Genomic DNA, 12,531 nt, shown 5'->3' on the forward strand with positions numbered 1-12,531 from the left:
ATTTTCTTTTAGTATCGTGATCTGTCAAATGTAGCTTGATGTCAAGCAATATCCTGTTCAATGTTGTTTGTGTCTCATTGTGTAAATGTGAACAAATAAATGCAGTTCAGAAAAAAAAAATGTTTAGCTCCAAGCTAACAGAATTGAGTGAATGAACTTCTATACACTGTGATTACACAAACATCACAAGGCTACTCGATCTTACATAGTACTACAGGTATAGAATTATTTTATTGTAGGTATAGAACGATATTATTTTACAGGTATTTTAATGATTTATTACTGGCTGCAATGTTGGTCTTTTGGAAGCTTTACATGGGACACTCTGATACTCAAGCACTGATACTCTCTCAGTAGAACAGATGAGTGGATCAATATTGAGAGCACATTAGCTGCATTTCCATACAGAATCACATACGGCCTCCTCTAATGGAGGAAAAGGATCTGCGTCATTTGATAAACAACATTTCCTTCATAAAGTGCGTTCCTCTTACAGGATCCGACCCACAGAGAGTCCGAAGGGACCGGATTTGTATACGCAGCTGACGGGAGAGCGGAAGGGAGACGCTGCGCCCGCTCGTATTTTTAATTTATGACTGTGGACCGAGTGCACTGCTGCATCGCTGCGGACAGGAAGCCCTGTGCTGCAGCCTGTCTCCACGGCGATGGGGAGGAACCCAGCCAGCGCGCCTAAAACACTGCGTACAGCAGCTCAAACACAAAACCTGCAGTACTATGCCAACAAACACCGTCTGTGGATATACGGCCTAATGCTGACAGGCTCAAGGGCACTTAAAACACAGAGCCACTGTGGAGCTAGCCAGGGCAGTGCCACACCCAGGAGCAGAAACGGCCACACTGACAGAGGAGAGGGCTCCTGGCCCAGGTGTGCAGTACTTACTTCAGATGAGTTAGGACAGAGGGGAGCATGTCGGCCAGCTGGTCCATGGAGGGATACATGTACCTGTGTGTAAACACACAAGGACAGCATTACACACACATACCTAATGAGCCAGGCTTTTATATGCCGTACCCAAGACCCCCCTATAACCCTGCTGTCATAGGGGAGTCTGCTGTATAGGACTGTACTCGCAGCATCGTCTGTGTTTGAAATAACATTGATTTTATCACAGAAAACAATCAATAGGCCAAACCTAGCTTAAATCGTTCAATGGAACTGCATTAGCCTGAATAGGCACCGATGCTCCACAAATGTGCAGTGCCATCTGCTCCCTTACCCGGTGGGGAAGGGAGGGGCGCCCTCCTGCTGCCCTGGGGCGTCAACGTGGACCACGGCGAAGTGGTGCGTGATCTCCTGCATGTCCTCGAAGTTGAACAGCGTGTTGAAGCACGACTTGTCTGCAGACGGCAGAGAGGACGAGGGGGAAATCAAATTGCAGGTACAATGCTACAGGAATGTGAAGCACATTGTTATTAATATTGATCCACTGGAGAAAGATTTTGCACAGTTGTGCAAATCATGGCAGCTTCAACCATTAATTTAGAAAAGGAAATACTCTCCAATCTGCATGCACGACAGGCTGACTCATGGGCGAGAAACAGAACGCGGGGGACTTACGGTTGAGGCCGATGTCATGGTAGGTGAGGATGACCGGGCGGTTCCCCTTTGGGGTACCCCTCATGGTCACATGCAGAACGCCGTGCAGGGTCTCAATGTCATGTTCCTACAACCAATCAGAGACAAGAACCAGCTGTAAAGTCTGTATCTGTATGACGAACAGGAACTTCAGTGTGAGAGCAACTCATTAATGGTCTTTGTTTGCTTTGAGATAATGGCCAACAATGACCAATACTGCAGTCATCTGTTTAAAGACCCACACACATCAGCATTCTCAAAAACAGCTGAAAAAGGCAGCTTTAAAAACCTGTTTAAGTTAGAAAAAAATACATTCTATGCTGTGTTTGTGTTCTTCTCTTGATTAGCAGCTCCTGAACTCATGAATTCACAGTTGCTCGTTGCTCATGATTATACCACTGGCAGCTTGCAATGCAAGGCACGTCGTCTTCTGCTCAGCAGAGCGATTTGCCACAAACTACACATTTGCATGTCCTCTCTCTTCTAAGCCAGCGCTGAAAATACCAATTACTGCCACGCAAAGACTTTAAGCAACATTCAGACCACTGAAGGTTAATGACCGGTAGATGGAGATGGAGTACAAGTAGTCGCCTGGGAAATATGACACCAGCCAGTCACGTCAACCTTGAGGTGGCCAGTCTTGGCTCTATTCCTGCTGACAGAGTTGTACTCGATGACTGAGAGCACAAAGACATGTCCTGCCCTTCTTCATGGGGACGAGGCTGAATGCTGTAATGGTGTCAGAGATGACGGGCACTAGCGAGCCTGTCACAATTTCTGGAGGAAATGACACGCATCAAGCCCTTGCGCTCCCGTAAATGGCCGTCAGTGAAACCTTCCAGAAAACATAAGCCAGTGGCCAACATCCCAGGTCATCCTTAAAGTCTAAAAGCTGCAAATCCTCAGGAGAATACTCAACACAGCATTAATGCTGTTCACCAATTTACCAGCTTTACACAGACACCAAAATAAGACAACACACACACACACACACACACAAACAAACACACACTCACTCACTCACTCACTCACTCACTCACTCACTCACACACACACACAGTGTGGAACAGGTGATTTAGGGCACACTAGCTAGCCCATCTCCTTTGTTTGGCAGCGTCTAATGGTCAGGATGAGAAATGGGATAGAGAGATGCCAAACACTTTACTCTGCAGACGATGACTGTGCAAAACGCCACCAGACACAGGGCAGGGCGCAGCAAGCTCCTGACTGATAACCGACTCCAGCACCACAGCACACAAAGAGGCACAAGGGAGTGTAATCTACATACAGACAGGCAGAAAGACATGAGGCAAGCACGCACGCACACAAGCACGCACACACGCACACACTCTTCACTCTTAACACTTGAGTGAATCGGACAGTGATTATGTGTGTAATTAATAACAATGGCGAAAAGGTATCCGTTTCACCTCTACAACCTTACTGGAACCTGATCTAGTCTCATTCAGCAGCAGACCTCAAACACACGCACACACAGGCAGTAAAACCGAGAGCAGGGAGACCCTGATGCAGTGCCATTCCGAACTGCGAAATACAGAAAGAGCATTGATCCTTTGTGACCTACATGTGACCGACATGTGCCCTTCAAACCTGAAGATGAATAGAGCCTAAGGAGAGCATCACATGTCAGCAGAGACCCGGCAGACCGTGGTCATGTGCTTCCTCCCAGAACTGTCGGCCTCTGGAGACACTGCGCTGCTCACACAGAGGGGCCACGCCTATGAGACTGGCACAGCCCGGTTCAATCTATTCCAATCTATTCATGACAATAACACAAAAAACCAGCAATACATAGTGAGAGCAGCAGCAGTGAGATTTATTTTTTGTTGGGTGCAGTGTTGTTCATATAAACATTCTCACACCCCCATTGGTACATACCTCGATATCCATACCACAGCAAATCACAAATCACCAAGACGTTCTCAAATTATTAAATGTAGACATATTTCTTCAGGAATATTCTATTAACAAAATATGTGACTCACAGAAATGACGTTGCTCAAGACCTGGATAGACTATCTTTCTTTGTATAATATATTCAGTGTGTATTCGGTTTGTATATGACAAATGAGACTGGGGAAAGGGGCATGAATAAACATGCATGTGGGAACTTGTTAAACCATCGGAAAACATTCATCTACACTTGTCATGTAGCCTATCCATACATTATTATCACACCTGTCAGGATTTGAAGTCCCTGAAGAGATCGGGCTGGTTGTTGGACAGACGCATTGATAAATTGTCGGCTTGTCACAGTGTTAGTATTTTAACACCACTGTTACTTCCCACTAAACCATTCATGGTATTAGCAATATCAAACTCAACCTGCTTTAGTGTGTGCCAATAATCTGATTAATTAATTGGGAGGTAAAAACGCAGCTTCCTACAAGTTTGGGAGATTAAACTAATAATTAAATTGAGAATAGTCAGTTTAAATCACACAGTCCACTTCATGAAATATTAATTCAATTAAATTGTATTTGTATAGCGCTTTTAAAAAAAGAGAAGTAACAGAAGACAAGAAGAAACACCCAAAAAGTCCCCAAATACCAGATGAGGTAAACGACTCCCATGTAGGGAGAAAAATCCTCAAACAGTGGCGAGGAAAAACTTCCCGATGGGAAGAAATCTCACGAGGAACCCGGCTATAGGGGGATAGCCATCCTCCGCTGTCCTATATTAGACACCACTGTTAACTACTGCATTAGCTTTCAGCATAACATGCTACAAAAGCCTAACAAAGCACAAGCTTCAACATTATTTAAATGACTGCTCATTGCAGATCTTTGCCACAAATATTCAGTGTGAGGGTGAGTGCTGAGAACAAAGAGAACATGCAACCACCATTTTAAATAAGGTGGCAAATATGTGTAAAACGGATGTGAAGCATAACCTCTGACTAACGCATGCAACCTGGATCTAACATGCCATCCCATGCTTGTCTGAAGTGCAAAGTTCATATGGAGTTATTCTCTGTAGCAAATAGCTATGTTCTATAGCACAAATTTTCTATATTCTTCACTCTCACTCCTCAAGCACTTGGTCTCCATTTAACATTCTTCCATTCCAAGAATCATCAGAGGACGGTGTTTCGTGGCACTCAACACATCTTGGCAAATGATACATGAGACTGGGCATTTGTGGCCGTAATGCTGCTTCGACCCGGTTAATTCCTGCTTGCGGCTATATCTAAGACCGGCCTGGATGGTGTGGAGATAACTACACTGGTGTATGCTCACGCAGCGTAAGCCACCGGTTGAATGAACACCGCAACAAGCCTATTTGTTGGACGTGTTACAACCCTTGGCAAAAAATTCTCTATTTTTATTTATTTATTTATTTTTGCAAATGGGCGCTGTTACAATGTTGTTATGTTTTTTAGTATTGGCATTGTACGACTGCCATATTTCAGTTAAAGTACCCCACTATTCAACAAGTTGGGGACAAACAGTGTGATCTATTGCTGGCATTATATCTAACCAATTTCTCATCCACTTTGAGGATACAAAGCTACAGTATGTAGCCAGCTTTCTTGCACTGATTGCAGTTACACACACACACACACACACTAAGCATATCCACTAGGTAAACGTTCCCAATAACATAAATAAAGGCACAGTATTTATTTTCTAAAGATGACCATCATTTTCACTGCAGGACAAAAGCAATGTCAGGTACATTTTCATAATATATAAAAACCTGCTAAATGCTGGTATTTTTTTAGTGCTGGTATATACCGCATAACCGTAGCATTAACTGTGGGGCTACCCTACCTAGGAAATATACACTTTCACCCACACCCCTCCCCCAGCCATATTAAAAAAAGTCACCCATCTCTCTTTAAGTTGTGAGCAAACTTTATCAATGCTCCCTTCCAAGTTCAACAATAAGGTAAAAAAAAAAAGCTGACTGCAACTTCTGATAGGCTGAGACATCACTACAGCAACACATGCTGATGTATACAGAAAAAAAACCTTGCAACTAAGCTTTGCTGACGAAATACATTCCCCACAGGGAAGAAGATTGTTAAAATGCCTTTGGTTTAAAGAGCTGATGCCAGTGGTACTCTGTTGCAGTTCTAAACACTTATCTCTGAGAAAGCAGCTGAGGTTCTCTGGTGAAGAGGCAGCAGCTAACAATGATGCCATGTGTGTAAACTGAAAGATAAAAACTGAACACAGGATAAAACTGTATAAACTGTGCATAAAACCACCCACTAATGAACTAAAGATAAAGAGACTGTGCTGTAATTGCACAGGTATAATACATTAAAAAATTCTGCTGAGTCACAGTGTTCCCTATTAGCCCTCCATAAGGGTGACCTCAGAGAGGAAGTGATGTCAGGAGTAATACAGGCAGCGCCACCCTTCCTGTTCCTGTGTGTGCCGCCCCATTCCCAGAGCCCAGGACGGCGGTGCCACCTGCTCTCACTGCGCGCGACGCACAAGGTCAGAGGCACACTGCAGGGTTTTTGGGAGATAAGATGGCAGGATGCACTGAGCCAAGGGCTCACTGGGCATCAATAATGAAGAGCCGGACAGAGGAGGAGCAGGAGGAGGATGAGACACAGGTTATTGCTCCGGGGCGAAGCGGGGTGTGTTTCAGAACCATCTGACTGTGTGTGTGTGTGTGTGTGTGTGTGTGAACCAAATCAGGGGAAGCAAAGACATTCATCATCGCACAGAGGACACAGATACAGCACAGAGACAGCACACACACACACACACACACACACACACACATACATACACACATGCACACACAGAGCAGACACAGCAGAAACACACACACGCAGAGCAGACACAGTACATACACATTACATTGACATTACTCATTGTACGTCGCTCTGGATAAGAGAGTCAGCTAAATGCCTTTAATGTAATGTAACATTACAGACACATTACAGACACAGCACAGAGTCAGCATACACACACAGCACAAACACAGTAACACAGTACAGACACAAGCCTGTCCAGAGGATCTGAAAACACCTCTACATGGCACGACCAGCTTTGCTTTAGAATTCCAGTCACATACACTTAAAAGAAAAGCTTGCACATTAGCACACCACAGATAAACACACATCCAATACTGACACACAACAAACACAAAACAACACTTGCACACAACACAGACATACACTCACTTACACAACCCATGCCCACACAATATCACAGACATAAAGACAACACAGAGACAGCAAAGACAAGCCTGACCACAGGACCTGAAAACCCGCCTACATGCCGTCAGCACCTTTCCTTTATAATTCCAGTCACATACACGTGAAAAAAGGCTGTTTTTCAGGATTAAAAAAGGCTGTGTTTTCAGTCAAGAGACTGAAACAGTAAACAAGCATATAATTTAACTAGGCGATCGACACAAAATAACATTAGTTCAATTCCTGTATAGTCTTCCTTTAAGAGGAGGGAGTACGTAGAGGAGAGTTTCAAGGACACAGACAAGGAGGACTGACATTTACAAAACCGATCAAAACCTGACCAATACTGACGAGCATTGCCCCACACTGCCCCCCCCCCCCTCACACCGACCTCACTTGCACTGACCTAGACTGCCCCCCTCCCCCCCACACACTGACCCACACTGAAGGGGGGGGGGGGGGGTAGAAGAGAGGAGTGTGTGTGTGAGAGAGGGAAAGAGAGAGAGGGAGGGAGAGAGGGAGAGGGAGAGAAAGAGAGAGAGAGAGGGAGAGAGAGAAAGAGAGAGGGAGACAGAGAGGGAGAAAGGGAGAGAGAGAGAACTGGCTGGCAAAGAGAGGAGTCTGGGGGCACAACATGAGGCATTATTATCCCCCCTCCCCCCGCCCTAACCCCCCACCGCTGTTACTCCTCACGACCCTGCACACGCCCGTCACCTCCCTGTGCCCTCCCCCTTATCGTCACCTAGGAGATTGACTGTCAGAGAGGTCCTATCAGGGAGGTCACACATACTCAATTGCCCATTTCAGGAGCCAATCAGACGGGAGTCTCAGTCAGTCAGACCCTGTAGATCTGTAATAATCAGCAAGGCCTTCTTTAGACCAGATGTCATCTACACACACCCTGCACAGCCCCATGGGAACTCACAGTCTGTTACAACAGCAACCCATCGCCCCTGCTACATTCAGCAGATGTATGAACCCAAACACACACATATACTCGCACACACACACATGCACACACGCACACACACAAACACGCGTGCACACATGCATGCACATGCATGCACATACACACATACGTGCACAGACTCTCACATGCATGCCTGCCCGCACATACACACACCCTCTTCCTCACTCACACAAACTGTTTCACAGAAACACCATGTTCTCTCATTTCACTCTTATATACACACACACATACACACAAACAGACATAAAAACGAATGCATGACCGCTCTGAAAAAGGCAGACCTAGGATGCTACTCTGAACTCACCACCCCGATTTCAGCCTCTGCGATCTGAGCTAGGTCCAGGATGGCCGTCATGTCTCACAGCAACACGGAGAGCTGCAGGGAGGTGCCGAGAACGCAGCGAGGAGCAACACAACCAGAGAGCGCAAACGACTGCAGCTTACTGCCAACCCAACAGGAGGAGAGAGAGAGAGGGAGCGAGGGAGAGGAGCGAGAGAGAGAGGGAGAGGGAGGGAGAGACACAGATTGAGGGAGAGAGAGAGAGAGACAGAGAGTGGGACACACGGTGTGATTGGGAGAGAGAGAGACAGAGAGAGAGACGGAGTGGGAGAGAGAGAGAGCAGAGCACAGATAAAAGCTACTGGGTAAATGAGAAAGTGAATGATGAAGAGATGGAGGAGAGGTGGTCTGTCTGGGTGTGGGTTGTGTTAGAGTGGAGGGAGAGAAAGGACGGATGGAGAAAGAACAGGGAGGGTGGGAGCAGTTTTGGGTGGGGATGGACAGTGGGGGGTAAAGATTGGATGACTGAAGATCAGGGGTCTCTGGTGTGCTGGCGTTAACACATTAATCAAGCACTGACCTCAGATCAGTTTCATCATTTGCAGAAAAACATATTTGAGATCAGGGGTTTGAAAACAAGATTGATCGGATGCCTTTCGATCGGCTAGTCTCACGAGGGAGTGCCACGTCATTGCGTTTTTCTGACATCAGAACAAGAATTGAGTATTCAGCCCTGAAGGGCATACGGAAAGCAATATATAGATCACACTCTCCAGTGTTGCTACATGTGTGTGTGGACACAGACGCCACCATGGCAGCAGGCTTTAGGCAGCCCTCTCTGTCAAAGCTGGCACTGCACACACCGTAATATGGGGATATCACTTCACTCCAGAGTCTGCCACGTTGCTGGCTCGGCCTGAGTGACCATTGGAGGGTGTAAAGAGCTCTAATCTCTTATTGATATATGATAACCCAGGCCAGGAACACCATTGAACGGGGCAATATCCTGTATAAACCTCGCCATATGTATATCCATGGTGACGATGCTGTCAACGAACCTGTTACGTACTACAAGTACTTTAATTAACCAATTAACTACCGTATTCATTTTTGGTTCCACCGTTCATACAGCATTTCTTATATTTTGAAGAACTCCTGCATGAAAAACTCACTATGAGTTATATGAGCACTAATAAAAAATGAATGCTGGCCTGAATTCTGTCTTTGCCGTGAACCAGGCTGATTTGCCAGGGAGAAACATGCCTGCAGAGAGAAACAGACGTGCAGTCCTCACGTTCCTCCCACACATCGTTAGCACCGTCTCACACAAGACACGGTGTTGGGTTCCGGGCCTATTCTTAGACATGAGCAACACCCTGCCTCATGATTCACTACATTACTGTACAGCACCGTGAGTAGTGCCGCAATATAGCAAGCCAACTAGAGCAGCGACAGGCTGCCTGCGCCCAAACTCACACACACACGCGCAAACACACAAACAGTTAACCGCGCAGATGAGCATTCATTCATCTTTCATTAACAGAACATCACCCATGAGTGTCCCCCACATGAAACTGCATCTCCACATGCAGCCACTCCAAAAGTAGTGCTGCACAGCACTCATTCATACTTAACATTATTCATAACTGCGTGCCAAAGATAAATATCTCTTTGCAGTAAAACAGTAATAAAACCGGTAATAAAAGGCTTTCTGGAAGATAAAAGAATGACAAGAAAATGATTTTTGCAAGCCAAAACACTTTACAAGTGGAACATACATTTTGTAAAGTGTAAGCATTGACATGGAGCTGAACTTCACAGAGCACTGAGCTGAAAGCCTGAGCTGAGAGCATCAGAGGCGGCCTCCTGTTGTCTTGCAGGGGCGGGAGAACGCCTCGCATCCCTGCAAGTGCGTCACGCTCTCTCCTGCGTCAGAACACAGCGCACCATCACAAACTCCTCCTGAGCGCAAACGAAAAACGTTTCTCCAGCCAATCCGTACGCTGCGCTTTCAAATGGTGTGCAGACCTCACTCATCACAAGGGCGTGGCCTCAGACTGGGATGTGCAGGACAGTCACTGATTGGGTTACCCACCCCCCTCCCATGACGTGGGGGCTCGCTGTCAATCATCTGGGGGAAAAAATACCTGTCCAATACCTGTCGGGCTTTCTCGCCGAACTCATCAAGATATGGGCACGACACAGGAACCACACCCGACGCTCTGCCCTCCACACCACCCACAGTCCCGCCCATGAAGGGAGAGCACAGTACAGGCCGAACACTACAGGTATAGCGAGGGACCCTTCATCCGTCTCAGCACAGCCACTGCACTTACAGGAGACTGGCCCTTACAGCAAACCACAGCCACTCTGATCTGAGATCACTATGCAGAGCGCGGAACATTCCAGACATGCCCTTAATTTAAAAGACTCAAGACTCAAGGACTCCATCTTGAGGATGCAGGTCCAGACAGGACTCAAATCTGTGCTGAGGCTGCCCTCTGCTGGACAACAAGTGCAGAAAGATAAATGTGTGCCGCTCAATTCCAGTAGAATCCCAATCAGTACAATTATGAAATTTGGTAGGTAAAATACCATCGTCATTTCCATGAAGAATAATGTAAGAGTAAGAGTTAAACCTCCAGTATTTACTATTGCCAATTTTTTTTGTATCAAACAGATTTTCTGCCTTTAATTGCTCGTACTTCCTCACAGTGAATATATTTATCTTGTAAGATGCAGGTGATACATGCACTGGGTAGCACAGCAGTATATTAGTGCAATGTTTTTTGTCACATTCATCATGGTGGGTGATGGTATGGAACCAGGCCCAATACTGAACTCAACAATTACACCTGTCCTATCAATATAAGATTTGAAAATAATAGAAAATATTTGATAAGAAACCAAACGCTTGGTATCATTGCAAAGGTTACTCAGCTCCTTAAAGCTGATGTTAAAATGTGTATATAAACTTTCCCCAGAAATAATCAGCCAACTAGTTACGAAACAGAGAGGGATCAATACCAGAGTGGGGTAGAATGAATGGCAACCACAGAGTGCCAAAACGGAGAACAATGTTTGGTCAATCACCTAATGCAGAAAAGGGTACAAACGAGTGCTCTAACACTGAAAGGACAACACAGACAGGGCCTGAGCAGGCACAGATACACCTTTCTACACCTCATACACACACCTTTCTACACCTCATGCACACACCTTTCTACACCTCATGCACTTACACACCTTTCTACACCTCAGGCACATATACACCTTTCTACACCTCATGCACACACCTTTCTACACCTCATGCACACACCTTTCTACACCTCAGGCACATACACACCTCTCTACACCTCATGCACACACCTTTCTACACCTCAGGCACATATACACCTTTCTACAACTTATGAACACACCTTTCTACACCTCAGGCACATATACACCTTTCTACACCTCAGGCACATATACACCTTTCTACAACTTATGCACACAGCTTTCTACACCTCAGGCACATATACACCTTTCTACAACTTATGCACACACCTTTCTACACCTCAGGCACATATACACCTTTCTACAACTTATGCACACACCTTTCTACACCTCATGCACACACCTTTCTACACCTCAGGCACATATACACCTTTCTATACCTCAGGCACATACACACCTTTCTATACCTCAGGCACTTACACACCTTTCTATACCTCAGGCACTTACACACCTTTCTACACCTCAGGCACATATACACCTTTCTACACCTCATGCACACACCTTTCTACACCTCAGGCACATATACACCTTTCTATACCTCATGCACTTACACACCTTTCTACACCTCAGGCACTTACACACTGCAAATATAATTTACATTACTGTACTTTCCTCTTCCAGTGTATCTCTGAATGTAATCTTAATCACATTCTTTGCTATTAAATAATACTCAAGGCCTAACCCAGGACAGGGTCTGGAAATTAGCTTTGACTAGAAACCCATGTAAAATGCATCTGATTCATGTCTTTAAACTGGAACGCTGTCTTCATGTAATGTCCTGGAGAAATTAATAAATAATTAAGATGAAGAAGAAGGGGGAGCGAGCGGAGAGGAATACTCCATTTCCTTCAGTGTGAAATCCTATTCACTTACAACACGAGCACACACAGCAGATCCTAACTGACAGCTCTCTTAAGCCTCTCCATGCCTTACACACACCACAAAGAATGGCAAGCACACACACAGCCATTAGTATTAGTCCTCTCCCTCTGCATACACAGGCAACTGCCACTGCAGAAATGCCCTTGATATCACTGCACAATTTAACACCATAAAATCTACTGTGCAGTTTCGCACTCGTAAAACCACCGAAGTCTTTACGAATCATGATGGGCATTCAGCTTTACTATTGTTATTTACAGCACAGCACGCATCAGGGGTCAGGCCATCAGGAATTATTAGCGTCCTCGATATCGGCAGCATTAACCAATGACATCTCTGACATGTCA

General features: G+C 45.6%; 1 protein-coding gene across 3 annotated transcripts in view; it reads right to left on the bottom strand.

Moving 5' to 3' along the window:
* The window catches only part of LOC133110199 (protein NDRG3-like), a 45,377-nt gene that overhangs the window by 11,228 nt on the left and 21,618 nt on the right, over window positions 1-12,531 (bottom strand). For 2 of the 3 annotated variants that reach the window (XM_061220129.1, XM_061220128.1), the window contains exons 4-6: window positions 1,580-1,685; window positions 1,239-1,359; window positions 902-964 (exon numbers count right to left, since the gene is read on the bottom strand). In XM_061220129.1, coding sequence (XP_061076113.1) covers window positions 902-964; window positions 1,239-1,359; window positions 1,580-1,685 — 290 coding nt within the window. Of the gene's footprint in view, window positions 1-901; window positions 965-1,238; window positions 1,360-1,579; window positions 1,686-8,050; window positions 8,428-12,531 lie in introns of those variants that run through there. The other variant, XM_061220130.1, reaches the window with a different exon arrangement.

The sequence above is a fragment of the Conger conger genome, chromosome 14 (genome assembly GCF_963514075.1).
Source record: "Conger conger chromosome 14, fConCon1.1, whole genome shotgun sequence".
Classification (NCBI taxonomy): Eukaryota; Metazoa; Chordata; class Actinopteri; order Anguilliformes; family Congridae; genus Conger; species Conger conger.